At 37.7% G+C, this 17,748-nt stretch overlaps 1 protein-coding gene across 1 annotated transcript in view; it reads left to right on the top strand.

Moving 5' to 3' along the window:
* LOC128544493 (dedicator of cytokinesis protein 2) overlaps positions 1–17,166 on the top strand; it is a 134,609-nt gene extending 117,443 nt beyond the window's left edge. Inside the window, exons 32-52 of the mRNA XM_053514644.1 lie at positions 1,288–1,436; positions 1,626–1,711; positions 1,982–2,138; positions 5,477–5,517; positions 7,945–8,035; positions 9,125–9,235; positions 9,568–9,657; positions 10,148–10,252; positions 10,942–11,083; positions 11,475–11,556; positions 11,733–11,817; positions 11,909–11,995; positions 12,104–12,280; positions 12,465–12,548; positions 12,639–12,776; positions 12,857–12,975; positions 13,107–13,203; positions 14,184–14,285; positions 14,490–14,592; positions 14,795–14,943; positions 16,053–17,166. Coding sequence (XP_053370619.1) covers positions 1,288–1,436; positions 1,626–1,711; positions 1,982–2,138; positions 5,477–5,517; positions 7,945–8,035; positions 9,125–9,235; positions 9,568–9,657; positions 10,148–10,252; positions 10,942–11,083; positions 11,475–11,556; positions 11,733–11,817; positions 11,909–11,995; positions 12,104–12,280; positions 12,465–12,548; positions 12,639–12,776; positions 12,857–12,975; positions 13,107–13,203; positions 14,184–14,285; positions 14,490–14,592; positions 14,795–14,943; positions 16,053–16,103 — 2,246 coding nt within the window. The 3' untranslated portion in view covers positions 16,104–17,166. The remainder of the gene's footprint in view (positions 1–1,287; positions 1,437–1,625; positions 1,712–1,981; positions 2,139–5,476; positions 5,518–7,944; positions 8,036–9,124; positions 9,236–9,567; positions 9,658–10,147; positions 10,253–10,941; positions 11,084–11,474; positions 11,557–11,732; positions 11,818–11,908; positions 11,996–12,103; positions 12,281–12,464; positions 12,549–12,638; positions 12,777–12,856; positions 12,976–13,106; positions 13,204–14,183; positions 14,286–14,489; positions 14,593–14,794; positions 14,944–16,052) is intronic.
* The last annotated feature ends 582 nt before the right edge of the window (positions 17,167–17,748 follow it).

Raw genomic sequence — 17,748 nt, 5'->3', positions numbered from 1 at the left:
TGAGTATCCTGAGGAAGGCCACCAAGCACATGAAGAACAAGCAAACTCTATGCACACAGACCCAAAGCTTGGTGGGTTTCCTTCAGATGCTCTGGTTTCCTCCCACAGTCCGAACCAATTAGGTTAATTGGCATTCCCAAATTGTCCATAGTGTGTGTCGTGCTATGAATTGGCAACCTGTCTGGGGTGTACCCCGCCTCATCCCCTAACTCTCCCGCAACTATAAGTGGTATAGAAGAAAAATAACTAAAACTTGAAAGTTTACATTTAGTAGACACTCTGTCATCATCTGCGCCTGTTTTAAATACTTGAATGATTCATACTGTAGGTCAGTGTGCAGGATAACAAACAAAAAACATTCCTTTGAGACTGCTCAGGTACAGGGACTGGACTGTATAAATTTGCCAAAAATGAAAGCTAAAAAAGTTCTTCAGGAGGCCGGGAGAACTACTGTATTGATCAAGGCGACATTAATAATAGAAGAAAGTCCGGCTATTTGGAAGCAAACTGTGAAGAAATGAGGGCTGGCTCAAGACCTTTGCGCAGTACTGTATACAGTATGATTCAGACGAACAATCAAGCAAAAGCCAGCTTTTGATTAAAATGTCCCGTTTCTCTAGGCTCTGAAATGGCACTGATAAACAGCAGGGTTTTTTTAATTTATTATTTTTCCAACATAGGTTATGTTTTATTCATTCAGTTACGTTTGTCATGTCAGCTGTTGAAAGCCCAATTAACCAAAGGTTACTCGCTGCTAATCAGCTACACTGAAAATACAGATTTGTAATTAGTTTTTTTTTTTTTTTCTATACTAATTTCACTTTTATCAGTATAAATGATTAAACAAGTGTAATAGCCAGTCCAAGTTATCCAAGTCAAGGTCAAATCTATATTAATGAATCTCATTCATCTAGTTTACTTTAGGTTTAATGTAGTTTTATGATCAACTATGGGGGTCAGAAAGGGGTCCAACCTTTCATCAAGCTAAGAACCCTTGAAGAACTCATTAGGCTGTCATCATGGACCTGGTGCCATACTGCTCCACTTATAGAACACTTGAGGCAGCAGAGACAGAACCGGTGTCTCATAACGTCTCCCTCTGGACCGAGTCTTACTGCATTTGGCTGTTTCTAATCGAAGAGGTTACCGAGCCTGGACTCTGATGCAAATTTCGCTAATTGTAAATTATGTGTTTGGTAGTAAATAAACAAACTCCTCTTTAATATAGCTTTACTGACAGTTTTAAAAGTTCTTCTAAGTGTGTGTGTGTGTGTGTGTGCTCTGTAGGAGGGAATAAGATCTGTTTTATCCCCGGCATGGTGGGACCAATACTGGAGATGACTCTCATCCCTGAAGAAGAACTTCGCAGAGCAACAATACCCATTTTCTTTGACATGATGCAGTGTGAACACAACCAGTCCGGACACTTTAAGAAAGTACATACTTTAACACACGCACGCATACAAAGATGACTGACAGATTAATGCATATGCTGCAAAGACAGACATTTATTCTAAAATTAATGCTTTTATGCTCAAACAACTGACATTTCCCATCCCTTTCTCTCCAGTCTTTCACCTTTCTCTCTCTCTGTTTCACACACTGTTCCTGTGTCATGTTTTCAGTTTGAGAATGAGATCATCCTCAAGTTGGATCACGAGGTGGAAGGAGGAGGAGGAGACGTCAGATACATGGAGCTACTGCAGACCATGTACTTATATGCACATACACAAGGCTGACACTTTGACACTTTTATTTTTGTCTCGTTTGTTAATACACACATACACAAACAAAAAAACACACACACACGAAGATTCTGATCTGATTTATCTTTAGTGTCTGTTAGCTGAGGCATGACTTTGCACCTAAAAAGCCTTTACAGCCTCAAGTCTGTATTTTCTGATAGGCCTGGGACAAATCATCCATCTACCTCCTCTGTGTTTGTGTGTGTGTGTGTGTGTGTGTGTATGTGTACCTGTAGTGTATTAGAGTGTGCCCAGGAACGAGTCAACCTTTTGTCAGAGGTGCGCAACTTTGTCACCTTGGTGACCGGACTCTTGGAACGTCTCCTTGACTACCGCACGGTGATGAGCGACGACAGCCGTAACAACCGCATGAGCTGCACTGTCAATCTACTGGTGAGCTCCATAAATTTATTTCTGTATTAACAGCATATAGAGGTTTAATCAGTTTAATTGATTAAACTCATTGATTGAGTTTTGATTGAGCTTATTACTGACCATTAAACTGAACATCTCTAGATGATGAGTTAACCTGACATTCCTCCATTCTCTCGGATATAAATATAAAATAAAATCCAGAACAGGCAGCACAGTGGTGTAGTGGTTGGCACTGTTGCCTTGCATCTCTAGGGTCTGGGTCGATTCCCGTCTCTGTGTGCATGGAGCTTGCATGTTCTCCTTGTGCTTGGTGGGTTTCCTCTGGATACTCGGGTTTCCTCCCACAGTCCAAAGACCTGCAGGTTAGGCTAATTGGTGTTTCCAAGTTGCCCATAGTGTGTATATGAGTGAGTCCTGTGATGGATTGGCACCCTATTTAGGGTGTACCCCCCCCCTCCTGGGATAGACTCCAGGCCCCTAACGCGCCTGAATACAGGATAAAGCAGTATAGACGGTGAGTGAGAGTGAGAATATAAAAGTCTAGAATATAATGTTTTTGGATCGTGCTTGCAAAAAATATCATAAGCTTTCCCATATATTTTATAATCTCTAACATGTACACTGGAGGTTTATGAATGCACACAATAAATGTCACTATACCTTACGTACATAAATAAACCACTTCATCTGAGTAGTAAACAGTAAAAAAAACTGCTTTTTTCAATAAATAGGAAAAACAGACCACACATGCCTGGAAATATTATCTAAAGATTCTATCATATAATTAAAAAAGGTTAATCTAATGGCAGTGAGACTGATGATTTCTTTGAGAGGAATCCTGTTGTAGAGACCACAAAAAACTGATTTGATATTAGTTCTGGCAGCCAGATGTTTGTTTCTACCATTAACATATTGATATGGACTATATCTATAATTAAAATCTAATATTATTTAATTATCGCAATGCAACGTCGCTACACGAGCACACACAGGGCTTTTAAAAGAAAAAAACAGGACTTGTTTTGATATATTAGCATAGTAAGATAAGTTTAATTAAGATTAGTTCTGTCACTTCTTGGTAGTGGAGGTTACAACCTTTCTCAAAGATTACATAATATTTCTGTCGCATGAATTTCTATGACTTTCAGGCTTTCTATACTTTTTAAATGATCTTACACACAAATACACTGTCTGGACAAGAATAAATTAATAACAGAAAATCTATAAATAAACCGTCATTTTAAAAGGGCCAGCATCAAGCAAAAAAAGCAACTAAGGAGATATGAAATTAAAACTAAACACGCTATTTAAATCTGGAAGCTTAGAAGAACTGTGGTCAGAAATTGACAGAAGAAATCACAGCTATGTTTAATAGTCAACGTAAGATCATTTCCACATGCACACAACGTGACAAAAACTGACCGTGTCCATAAGAAAACATGTTTCGGAAAAGTAATTGGAAAAGCTTCGGCTTGCTAGAAAGCATAAAGACTGGACTTTAAAAGAATGGAAAAAGGTCTGATGAGTCCAGAGCAACGCGTGTGTCAGGGTGAGAAAGGAAAGCACATGCAGTGATGCACCCATCATACTGTACATAGTGTCCACTGTGCATGCATAGTGCCTCTGGAGGCAGTGTTATAATCTGGGGTTGCTTAAAACGGTCAGGTTTAGGCTCTGCAACGTTGTGTGGCAATAAAATGGAGTCTAATGTAGATTTTACAGAATAACCAAGTTATCACATCTATGAGTTTTGTCTTAACTAATGGTACTGTATCGCCATGTTCCAGGACTTAGATCGAGTGTTTCTCTGAGCATGAGGAATAATTGTGTGTGTGTGTGTGCGTGTGCGTGTGTATGTTTAGAGCTACCACATTAGTTACGACACTTGCACAGATTCTAATTGTAGATCTACATTCAGGAGAAGGGGAATAAGGTTTGTGTTTGGAAAGATGGATTTAGAACAAGCCTGCCCTGACACAAGGCGAGAGAATAGTCTTGTTTACAGGAAAGCCTAAATAAATAGATTGGATACCTCTGCTGCAATTTGGGAAATGGGCATTTTGGTAAAAGCCGCTTTGGCAGTGTTGACTGAGCAAAACAAATTGCTGTATCGTAACCCTGCGGGCCATCTCTCATGATACCTACCTGAAATTGAACCTGTGATTCAGTAGTTTTACTTTTGAAATGAAACCAACTGGTGAATCAGGCACACATTTACACCAGCCAACAGTACACCAGCCAAGTCTCTCATGTGACCCAGCCGAGTGCTTAGAGCGTTCCTACTAAGTCAGCAATGTCGAACTCTCTCTTTTCTCTCAGGCTCCTAAATGATGCAATACAATGGGAATTTAAGTCTTTTTTTTTTATTCTTTCCTTTGATATTAACTCAATAGGTTAAAATCAACACCTAAGTATGATAAATAAATAACCTTGAAAAGAAGTAAAATAATACATGATCAGTTTTATTACATGAACTGGTTAATTGAATTGAATTTCAATTAATAGGTTTATTGGACTATTAGTGATAACTACTAAACTGTTAAAGGTTGTCACTTAAATTGGCAAAGCAACTTTACAGAAACCGAGATCTAGTTTCAGATCAGATACGTAATAAACAAGTCAGAAAAAATAACCTCCTAAGACAATTTAAAGAAGAAATGACAACAGGAACTAAACTCAAAAGGAACACATTCTCTTCTCTCTTCTGGACGCCTCTCTTCTCTCTTTTGATCACTATACTAAACAGACAATCATGAAATGCTCTGGATGCATGCTGGATATTAGGTTGCAAATAGGAGTCTTAAAAATATTCAATAAGAACATGAAATAGATATATTTTTTATATTATTGTAGCAGCAGTAGCAACTTTGGAGGAATAAAATATGGACATAAATGACAGCTTGGGGACGAGGACTGAGTATACTGTACAATACTGATGCACTGCTTTATTTGGAAACTGCTGAGTGGCATCACACTATAGACTGTTTCAACACTATCCTTTACTGTATAAGTTTGTTGTATTAGGCTCTCATGGGACCACCTGTGTCCTACAGCTTTGAAGCAGTGCTGCTTGGGCAGTTTCCAGATTCAGTTCAGCACTAAAGTTGCTTTCCTTGGCCATCTAGCAAAGCATGTAACCCTGAAACGCATTAAACGTTTTTACACTGACATATTGAAGATGTGTTAAGGGTTCTGTTTGTTGGGATTGTATATTCCTTGTGAAGAATTAGCAGTTGTGTGCTGCATTGATGCGACAAGAAAAACACTGCTAGTGTTCAATAGAAGAAAGATTTCTACACACACATAAAATTTGTAAACTAAGCATTTCTTTATTTTATTTTTTTTTCTTTTTCCAGAATTTCTACAAAGACATCAATCGTGAGGGAATGTACATCAGGTAATTTGGTTACTTTTTCATTTTTGTCTTATGTGTGTACATGTATGCCGTAGCAATCGTGGATGGTGCTTAGTCAGTGCTATTTGTCAGAACCTGAAATAAAAAATGATCAAAAACATTTAAATGGATATTCAACTCTGCTGAAAAAAGACACAGTCCTAAATCACCCATAGACAGATAAAGAGATTGACATGAGGAACTCAAAGATGCGGATAAATAGGACGGAGATAAAATGGGAGAGACAATAAGGTAGCTGGTATGTGGCAGAGAATGATGAAAAAGAAAACAATAGTGCATATGGGAATAAACAAGAAGAAAAAACAGAATGATTGTGGAAGAGAGGTAATGAAGAGAATCAAACAGCTGAAGGCCAATAGAGAGAGAGAGAGAGAGAGAGGGAGAGAGGTGAAGGCCAGGGTGTGTGTGGAGGAATTAGAGTAATGGAAATTGCACACTGCAGGTAATACAGAGCAGCGAGCAGGGGAAGGGTGACTTAGCAAAGAATAAATCAAGAAGGGTGATATCAAAAGTGTGTAAGAAAGAAAGTGTGATGAAAGCTATAAGATACAGTGTATATATATATATATTATAATTAATACTGTATGCAGTACTGTGCGAAGGTACTTCATATGTTGCTTTCAAAGAGCCAGACTTTCCAGTATTTTAAAGTAGTCTTGAGGAATAGTTTTCTAATTGCTTTCTGAAGGACTTTTTTGCCTCTTATTTTTGTTTAATTTGTGACTCTCATTTCCACTCCAGTCCGTGTACAAGACCAGTTTCTGAGGAATGTTTTTGTTTGTTAAGCCACACAGTGATCTATGAATATTCAAGCATAAAAACATAAAACGTAAGGCATGAACCAGCGAGAACCAAGTGCAGATGATGACAGATGTTCAAGCCCTGGTGATGCTGAATGCTAAGTGGTTGGAACAAACGAGAGGGGAAATGAGGTTGCTGCTGAGTTTGTGACATAACGTATTTTATTGTCTTTAAGTGTTCAGGCACTGTGCAGCCCGTCACAATAACACATCTGTTTCCATTTCTTTCATTTAAAATGAAGAAATAGGGGTGGCTAAAGACTTTTGCACATCACTGTGTATACACATACAGTATATTGTAACTCAGAGACCAGGCATGCAGACCACACTGACTGATTTAGTAATTGATATTTCCTAAAGAAAAGCAGAAGTGTGTTAAACCCATGCAAGGACAGTTAGTTTTGTCTCAGAATGCAGTTGTCTAGGGTATTTCCACACTTCTTTCTCAACTACCCCCTTTTTAGTACTCGGCATCCATATTGCACCCTTACGTGACACTGAAAAAAAGCTGCTGTTCTGTTCCAGAAAGAACAAGGTACATCTCCACCCAAACTCCCCAAAATATTGTTGGATTAAAACGTGCCAGGTGCCTATTAGAGCGAAAAAGAAGGAGCGATTTCTTCCTAGCTGTTTGACAAACAGCCACCTTAGAGGCACATTAAACTTGGATGACTCTGTGTCCTAACAGAAGGAGCCTGGATAAATCCTGACAAATTTACACCCCACTTTTTATACACATGGAGACCAGGTTGAATATTTAAAGCCAATACGCCAGGGATGTCCCAAATCTGCCATCCGTGCAGTCATTCACACAAGTTCTACCTCCTGACCTTGAGCTTCTCCTGCGGAAAAAAGAACCCAGCCTTCATTTCCAAGTAGATGCTTCGCCCTTGGTTCGTCTGATAGAAGACCTCACACCTCTCAAGTCATTCTCTAGTGGCAGAGCAGCCTTCATTAGTGAGTCGAGTTAGCACTGGAGTCCAGTTCCTACTGAATCATGTTCTTACAGCCGGCGAGAACGTGGCATTACTCCAGCCCTGGAAGGCATTTTTGCTTTGTCCAAAGCACAATCGTTTTTCAGTTGGTTTAAGCTTAGGTATAGTTTATTGTACACTTTGATATTGATTCTGACCTTTATTCCTATTCCTATTTATTATTTCAGCACAGATTTACAGAATACCATAAGTAACTTATACATGAGGCAGAATCCAAACCAGACACACAGACCAAGTATAAATGCCTTTAATTATTCATAGTGGACTTTAGCATACAGCCTTGGAAGGGTTTTTCTTTTTCTTTTTATTGCACAGACGTAGAATGTAAAAGTACGCCAGTATTTTCAGTTGTTTCACAGAACTGAATTATTGCTCCAATACTACCCTCTTATGGAAAGTGTTGTAAAGTACATCGTAATTGTTTAGATGCATGAGGCAAGTGAAATTGTGGCAGAAAATCCCTTTTAAATTGCACCTGAATATTAGTAAGCTGGGAGCAACCAGATGTGTGTGTGTGTGTGTGTGTGTGTATATACTGTATAAATGTGTCTTTTTTTTAAGTGTGTAATTGTAGAAAATAGGATCTTAAACCTTTAAATGATTGTTTGTCACAGGTACCTCTACAAACTACGTGATCTTCATTTGGAAGGCGAGAACTACACAGAGGCTGCATACACACTCCTGCTGCATTCCAAGCTTCTTAAGGTACAAGATACATATGCCTGTAGAGTTGAGCCAATCAATGCAGACATAATCGTGAGTGTTCTCATATACTGTACATGCATGCACACACATGCATACACACACACACACACGCACAGATCAACAGACTATATACCTGAAGAAAAACTGTTTGACCTCTAGTGCAAGGTCACAGGTGTAATAAGAGAGATACTTTAGTTTGTACAATGGCAGTTCTTAGAGAGGAAGGCAGTGCCGTTATTGGCTGATTTACAACAGTCCCTCGCCGCGTCCAGTGGCCTTTTGTGGGTCGCAGACTAGATTTATGTATTCACTTCAGCGCCTGCAGCCAAAACACCTGAATTTATGGAGCTGGTTGTAATGTCTATCTTTCATTCTCTTTCTCTCTCTCTCTCTCTTTCTCTCTGTACGTCATGTCTGATTGATGTAATCTGCAAGGTGCAGTTCATTTATTTTTACATTCAGATTACAGTTGGAGTGATGCGGTTTGACACATAATCTTCTTGTGAGGACAATTTGGGCGGTCCACCCTTAGAGCATGGACATCCTTTTCTGAATTCCATCTGCATATATATTGTACATGCATTAATGTGCTAAAGTCCTGAACCCTCCCCCCCCCCCTTCCTTCTTCATTTAAAATTGAATTTAATTAAATCCAATGATAAAGATTAACTCAAAGAAATGGTTGACATTTTTTTTAATGTGACAGGTGCCCAAATACACAATTAGAAACTTGGTTATTTATGTACTGTATATATTTATGACCTCATTTCCCTTCTCATCTGTCCCAACTACTCAGCATCACCAGTATACTAATCACTAAGTTAGATGTTTTTTTTTTGTGTTTTTTTTTTTCTGAAAAGTCCATCAGGAAGCCTGGAGAACCATATATACAGTGTATATGCAATACACATACTGTACTGTATGCATGCATATATAATCAGACTATGCCATTGAATGCATCTTAAACTGAAATAAAAATGAGCATCTTACTTTGTATGCCACTTTTATTTTCATGCAGTAAAAGTATATACTGTAATTTTTATTTCTTACTTCATTGTTGTCTTTACACACACACATCTATTTTTATAGTGGTCAGATGAGCAGTGTGCACCACAGCTGGATTTCCAGAGTCCTCAGACGCAGCGGCAGCTCAAAGAGACGCTCTATGATACCATCATCAGCTACTTTGACAAGGGCAAGGTACGCTGGACTTCACACTAACTTCACATCTGTGACATTTCTACACACAAAAAAACTGTGTAACCAGAGTCATCATGGTGTTAACCATCCTGATCTGTTCTTTAACAATTAAATCTTGATTGTTGTTACAAAAGACAGCATGTTACAGAAATACAGCTGCTCCCATACAGTAATACACTATTTATGTATTTAATATAAAATAAGATTGTCTCTTATTTTTATTTTCATAGTTAAAATTTTACTAAAGTTATTACATTTAGTCATTTTAATAGTTATAATCTCTCTCATTGCATTGTAAGGTGTTTATACTTTAATAAATCTGTGTGTTTTAGATGTGGGAGGAAGCCATTGCTTTGTGCAAAGAACTTGCAGAACAGTATGAGATGGAAGTCTTCGACTATGAACTACTTGGACAGAGCCTGGTGAACACACACACACACACACGCACACACACAAATGCAAAACTTTCTCTCTCTCTTTTTTAAACAATACGACATAAGATTCATGAATCCTGAATATGCACCATACAGTCATTACTCCACACCTGCCATGGCCTCTAAATCTTTGATGGCGAGTTTAATCACCTTCTGCTGAGTGGGAAGAGAATGACTTATATCTGCATTAATGATTAGAAGGTTGTTCAAGGGAGTTTCGCTTACAGCTTGATGTTATATTTCAGACTAATTAATTAGTCTGTCTGAATGTTTTAAATTATATGAGACAATGATATTTAAATAAAACAGTTCTGTATGTAATCAAGATCTTCGTTTCTGTCCAACCAAAGATCAAAGTAGAAAAACTTGTTAAACTACCCTTTTTTATTATTTAGTCTGTTTACATTTTGCCTTAGTACTGACAATTTCTTCTTGTCAGTGTTTTAACATTTTTCTCCCTGTATTTCCTGGTTTACAGAAACAACAGGCCAAGTTCTATGAGAATATCATGAAGATCCTTCGACCCAAACCTGACTACTTTGCTGTTGGGTACTATGGCTGTGGCTTTCCTCAATTTCTACGGGTCAGTGTGTGTGTGTGTGTGTGTGTGTGTGTGTGTGTGTGTGTGTGCGTGTGTGTGTACATTGATCAGTCATAACATTAACACCACAAAATCATAATTGATTCTCAATTTTATAACCAGTAAATTGGTGACAGGGTCATGAGCACTCACGGCTCATTTATGCTTTTGGTGAGCAAAGGCCATCCTGTACACTCTGATCCCACAGAAAAGCCAACACAGCACAAATTCCTGAAAAAAAAACAATGCTGGCCACGATAGAAAGGTATCAGAACACCCAGTGCATCACAGCACACAAAGAGCCCAAGGACACCAAATTACTCAGATCCCAATCCGATTGAGCACTCATGGGATGCTTTAGACAAAGAAATCCAATCTACAGAGGCCCCACCCCACTACACACAGCACCAAAATTACGATCTGCCAAACTTTCATGTGCCAGACATAAAACCGCATCACACCACCTTGGAGCCCCATGGAGCCAAAGTTACATGGTGGAATAAGGGGAACCTACTGTACTGTGCATAATGTTTTGCATTGTAATGTTATAGCTGATCCGTGAATATTTATATATAAATATGCTATATGCTTGCCATGAGAATGAATTAAATTCCATTGTGATACAGATACTGTACCTTAAACAGGATTGAGGTGTTGAGTGCTTGTTATTTTCACTCTTGTTATAACTGCAGGACAAGGTGTTTATTCATCGTGGAAAGGAGTATGAGCGCAGGGAAGATTTCCAGAGCCAGCTGATGAGTCAGTTCCCCAGTGCTGTCAGACTTAATACCACTACCATGCCTGGAGATGACATCAAGAACTCGCCATTGCAGTGTATCCATTAAAGACAAGATCAAAAATGTGCATACACAGAACAGACAGAAAAGGGAACAAAGGAGGATTTTCTAGACTCATACAAAGATAAACAAACATTAGAATTAAGGTTTTATATTTAATTGCATGTACAGTATACGAATAATGAAAGAATAGGAAAGTCTATTATTGTTGAATTTCTCATCTTTAGATACAAATCAAATGTATAAAATTGCCGAATTGTAAAACAGTCTCATTGCTCACTTTTAGTAGCTAAAACTAAGGCAATTATTTATTTTTAGATATTAAACCTTAAAGTGTGGACTGTAAAAACGTATCAGTTGTTACACAATGCACAGTTAATAATAAGCTCATTTGTGCCAGTATAGCATTCTTAACATGGCGTTTTCAGACATACAATGCTTCACTGTCCAGCCTGTCCTGGAAATCCCACCTCGTCTGATGAACAAGCCCGTTCCTGATCAGATTATCAAGTCAGTATTACAATATTCACAATATAATTCTGCTCAAATTCTCCAGATCTTCGATGAGTATAGTTTTAATCTAACATCATGATAAATGTATATTAACATAATATGACTTGTGTAATATGAAAAAGTTCAAATCTGTCTCAGATGCAAATGCTTGACCATGTTCGTTTCTTTTTCAGCTTCTATAAATCGAACTATGTTCAGCGCTTCCAGTACTCCAGACCTGTGAGGAAGGGAAAAGTGGATCCTGATAACGAGTTCGCTGTGAGTCACGCTTTTTCTGGTACACACACACACACACACATAAACACATAAACAGGAATAATACTCTATCTCTCTATCTCATTTAACATAGTCTATGTGGATCGAACGCACCACTTTCTACACTGCATATAAGCTGCCAGGGATCCTGCGCTGGTTCGAGGCCACAAGCATGACTCATGTGAGTATCAGGCAGGACAAGCACTCATTTTAATCAGCACTGTTTACTGTTCAGCGACAAAATCCAAACCCTATATCCCATGCTTTACCCACTGTTTTTTTTAATCAGACGACTGTGAGTCCTCTGGAGAATGCCATCGAGACGATGGGAAGCACTAATGAAAAAATTCTCACAATGATTAACCAATACCAGTGTGACGAGACTTTACCCATAAACCCGCTTTCCATGTTGTTGAATGGCATCGTGGATCCTGCTGTCATGGGTGGCTTTGCCAAGTATGAAAAGGTACGTATTGGATTTGTGCATTCGAAAAATCCTTATTCTGATTTTACATAAAGCTCATTGCAGACTATGACAAGGAACGTTTTACACACATTACTATAAATGTGTTGAAAGATTTTAAACAAAATGTAACTATAAACAACTATAAATTTAACTCTAAACCAGACCATTTAAATTGTCTTTTCAGGCATTCTTTACAGAGGAGTACGTACATGAACATCCGGAAGACAAAGAGAAACTGTACCGCCTCAAGGACCTGATCGCGTGGCAGGTACACACTCAAATATCCAATTGTTTCTTTAAACCCTTAGCTTGTTAGAAAGCTTGTCCCATTACTGAAGTGGCACGCATACCCCTGCAGACTCCATTACTGGGCCGAGGAATCTCTCTCCATGGCAAGAGGGTGACAGATGACCTCCGACCTTTCCATGAGCGCATGGAGGAGTGCTTCAAACAGCTGAAAAAGAAAGTGGAGAAAGAGTATGGAGTCAGAGAACTGGTGAGAGACAGGCTAACTTCACTCTTAATTGTTCATCAGGTTATTGTGGTGATTTATTTTGTTTCATTCCTCTCTGCTAGCCGGACATGGACGACAGAAGGTCCACTCGCCCACGTTCTGTTCTTCGCTCAGTTCGGCAATCCATCTGCTCGTTAGCCGGATCAGAATGTGGAACACCCACTAAGTTATACCCAGACAAGTAAAGAACCCCTGATAAACATTTTCAGATTTTTAGGTATTTCTATTCCTCATCCAATTACTCATTATAAATTTTCTCTCTCTCTCTCTCTCTCTCTCTCTCTCTCTCTCTCTCTTTCTCTGTGTGCGTAGTATGCCTCTGGACTCATCAGGGCCGCTCACCCCCACCTCCCTGCCTCACTCCAGTGGGAGTATCAGCGTGATCGACGAGAGTGGTATCGAGGTGGAGGTGAGAACCTAAGCACTTAATCCTATAATCACAATTGAGTTGCTGGGAGGTCTTTTTTAAAGTCTAGTTTAGTCAATTTTATTTATATAGCACTTTTAACAATGGTCATTGTCTCAAAGCAGCTTCACAAAAATGAAAGACATTTTTTTAAAAGAAAATTTATGGAAGTGTGTATGTGTGGGTAAAATATGTCTAGATAATAATAAGATGAATAAATGATGAATGAAATGTCTCTGATGAGCACGCCAAGGGTGACAGTGACAGTGGCAAGGAAAAACTCCTTGAGATGGCAATACTGTAGGAAGAAACCTTAAGAGGAACCAGACTCAATCAGGGAACCCATCCTCATTTGGGTGATAACAGATAGAAATTATAAAATGTCCTCTTTTAGTCTGGCTTTTAAATATCAAAAGTTTATTATTTTAAATATTTTAAAATAAATTTAGGGAATATCTGTACATCTGTATAGCCATTGATGTCAGATGGCTGGTTTAAGTATTTCAAAAACTGCTTATCTCCTGTATACGTACACATACAGTAACAGTATGTAGAGTTAAAAGGAAATGGTGCAATAATAATAATAATTTTAATAATAATAATAATAATAATTATTATTATTATTATTATTATTATGAACAGGCAGTAGTCAGGTTCAAGATGGCAGAAAGTATAACTTATCTTTATCTTCATCCTTTTCTGCCATGGTGCAGCTAAAATGCTTCAAAATTATTGTTCTTCCCATTGACTTACAAAGCAGGTGTACAAATGGTATTATTTAACTTATATTGGTCTCATAATTCATAAGTTTTTCTTCATTTATTCCCCCATAAAAAATGAGGGTTTATTATTGCTGATGATGGTGATGATGATGACAATGTTGAGGACGAAGAGTGCAATAATGACTGAATTTATTATTAGCTTTCTTTTCATTCAAGAGTTGACTTTATCCCATTTTCATTCCCATGACTTTATTCTGCTAGGTGAAATTAAGGAAGTCCAAAAAGAAAAAGAAGCAAGGTCGAGGCAGCATGATATTTATTAGTGAAGAGAGGGAAAGGACCAGCACCTTGGACCTCAAACGGGTTAGTCACAGCAGAGTTGTTACTAAATATTCCTGACCTCTTTTTAAGTGAACCTAATGAACTCTGTTTCCCACCTAAAGCAGCTGCATCTGACACAATTAACGCAAACATTGTAAAAGCATTTTTTTTAAAAAGCAAATTGCCACATAACTCTTTTTTTATTTTCTAATTTGAGGATGTATTTAATTTTCTGCCATGTCTTAGCTGTCAAAAAAGCAGGAGTTTCGCAGTGACACAAACCTATCAGGGCCCAGCGAAGAGAGCAGTTTGGCCAGTATTAACTCCAGATCATTGCCAACTATTACTGGTATATGTATAAACACACACACACACACACACACACACACACACACACACAGTATATAGAAAAATGTTTGTTGTCAGATTTGGTGCCATAATTTTATAATTTTAAGTAATTTAATCATGAAGCCTTCATGTTTGTTGCTGAGCATTTAGATGACCTCTATACTTCTAACTTCACCGCTTCTGTATTTTGTTGTTTATCATAGGTCTGGCTCTGACAGTAGCCAATGGGAATGACGACTTAGATTCAGCATGTTCTAAACGGGAGAGTAAGACTATGTCTGTTTGTCTGCCATCTGACCGAACTAGTGACCGGCGCTCCAAAGGAGTTATTAACCTGCTCTTTAAGACACGGGTAAGCGCATGAGATAAAATAAAAGATACACATACTGATTCAGGAAGTTTCCTGATTACGTTTGCATTTAAATGAAGGATGTAGTTTTTTTAGCCTGAACTAATTTTTTTTTAGCCTGAACTCAATTTAGAGTATCTGTTGTTTATATGTGATTACTGTTAAGAACCGAAAAATAAGATGTATTGACATATTCAAATTAACAGCAGATTTTGAGTGAAATATTTAAGTCGAACACTCACTCACTTACTCATTCATCATCTATACCGCTTTATCCTGTATTCAGGGTCAAGGGGGGCCTGGGGCCTATCCCAGGAGACTTAGGGCACAAGGCGGGGTACACCCTGGACAGGGTACCAATCAATCGCAGGGCACTTAAGTTGAACAAAAAAGTTAAATAATAATTTTTATATTATGTGTAATGTTTTCCATAATCTTTAATTACCTTTCACTTCTGTCTAAAGCTGTTCAGTTAAATGAGGTATGCTGGGAAATAGGAAAACACCGGTGTGGTGAACCGGATTGTGACAGCGAGGTTTTAAAATCCATACTGTATTTAAAAATGCACATGCAAAGTAATTTAGACGTAGGAAGGCGTAAACATTTTTGTTGATAATTTCACATGTTTTACCACATGTTTAGTGGATGTTCTGTTTTGCATTGTTTCATTTGGTTTATCTCTTTTGTCGTTTTAAATACAGTCTTATCTAACGCCAAGACTTGAGCAAAGCACTAAGTAATTAAAGTTATTTATGAAGGTTTGTGGTTTCCATGCATCAACCATGAGGAAGAGTGAACTATGTGATCATTATCTCAGATTCCTTCTCTGGAAAAACAAATCCTTCCAGCATCAAAAGAACAAATTATACTGATTTTAAGCTTCATTTAAAAATGATTGAATGCATCATGAAAATCTTCTGCAAGATGTTTTGTGTAAATGTAACTGATGGAGTTCAACATCTTTCTGCAAATATTTAGTAGAATAGATTTTTGTGTGAGCACGTTGCACAGGGAGACCAGTAGGAAATTAGTCAGTCATAATCATAATCACAAAGTTTTTTCTTACTTGTTCTTCATATTAGAAATCATGTGTTCATGTTTGTGTTTCACAGTCGAAGGGTGAAGATGGAAAACCTGCAACTGATACCGTCACTCATTTTTAATTCTGTCGCCAATTTTTATTTTTTTACTGGATATAATCTTTATATCTAAATATATAAATATGATCCACTTGTTTATAAGGACAAATTTTTTTGAGTGTTACTTTTACCAAAGTATGAGGGATGTTCAAGAGAAACCGGGACTTGTGAGGAAAACGTGTATGACGCAAAAACTGACTGACCTTTATAGAAGACTTCAAGCACAATACAATGATAAGACACTTTGCCACAGTAAAACATTTGGTGCAATGGTGCAAACATTAAAAAAAAATTAAAAAGACTGTACATCCATGAATAACGATCCTGGTTTAGGTGGCTCAGAGCCTTCTGCAGTCGTCCCGCTAAGCTTTCAGCAAGTGGAACTCCTGATTCTTAAAAATCGTCAATCAACTTGTCAACAACTTGCAGAAAAGACGCATCAGTCTGTGGGAACTGTACACACAATTATTAACGAACACCACATTACAGGAACTCGGCTGGAAGTTATTGCCACATGTTTGGGCCATTAAGGGAGTTCCTGGGAGGCCAGTGTGTCAGACATGAAGCAGGTGTTCTAATCATGGCTTTGGCATACCTAGAAATCTTTCTACCTTGATGGTATTCAAGCACTAGTAAAACACTGGGATAAGTGCATTAGTGCAGTGGGGGATTATATAGAGAAATAAAGGCTGTTTTTACTCTCAGAACTGTTTTCTTTTATTCTGCACAATTAAGAGTCCCAGTTTGACTTGAACACCCCTCGTAGTATTGTGGTGTTTAAAGTAAAAGCTTTTTTTGTGTAAAGATAATGAATGTTTGTTTAAAGGCTTTGCAAAATGTCATAACTTTTAATATTGAATACCAAAAAGATCAATGTTTTAATTAATAGATAAGCTTTTATTCTCTTTGTATTTACCATCATAAAACAATAAACTGTGTAATCAGTGTATCCTGTAATATCATCCACATGAACTTTATGTTTGTTTTATTACAGTATGTAAACATCTTTTTGCATATCTGTCAGAGGCTTGTGATAAAGTATTGTTTTATTCTTGAAGAAATAAATTTTTACAAATGTTTTCAATGACTAATGGTAAAACTTTAATAATTGCTTTTAATTAATTAATTCCAAAATTCAGATCTTGTATCCTTTCTGGTGTTTGCAATTGATTCAATTACAAATGTCATTCATAAATCCAGTGCCTAGAAAGCTCTTAGATGAAGGTGGAAGATGATTTTAGCTGCCTGTACAGCATTTCTAATGAATTGTGTATTATTGTTAACATAGTAATTGTTTTTAGTATTATATGATGGTGTGCTAGTGTCGCTTTGTTTTTTGACTCCAATTGTAAAGTATGTATTATGCCTATTATATCCTGAAAATGACCAAATTTAAGCTGTATCACATGGGAGTGAGTCAAGCCTGTGGTGGCACAAGGGTGCAGCCTGAATGTCAAAGGCATCACAGCCGTGCTGATATTCAGAACAACAGCACAACCTGGAGTGTGATATTGTTTTTATGCAACAGTCCTACAAACATCATTTATTATCAACGAATTTTGATTTGCTTTTCAGTTATTTTACATATACATAAATATTAATTCATTAATAGAATACAGTACATATCCTTCCACGACTGGCAGGACTAACTAATCGTGGTGGGTGGAGC

This window comes from Clarias gariepinus, chromosome 2 (genome assembly GCF_024256425.1).
Source record: "Clarias gariepinus isolate MV-2021 ecotype Netherlands chromosome 2, CGAR_prim_01v2, whole genome shotgun sequence".
In the NCBI taxonomy this organism is placed as follows: Eukaryota; Metazoa; Chordata; class Actinopteri; order Siluriformes; family Clariidae; genus Clarias; species Clarias gariepinus.
The sequence above is the reverse complement of the archived record's forward strand: the minus strand, read 5'-3'. Positions and strand labels throughout refer to the sequence as shown.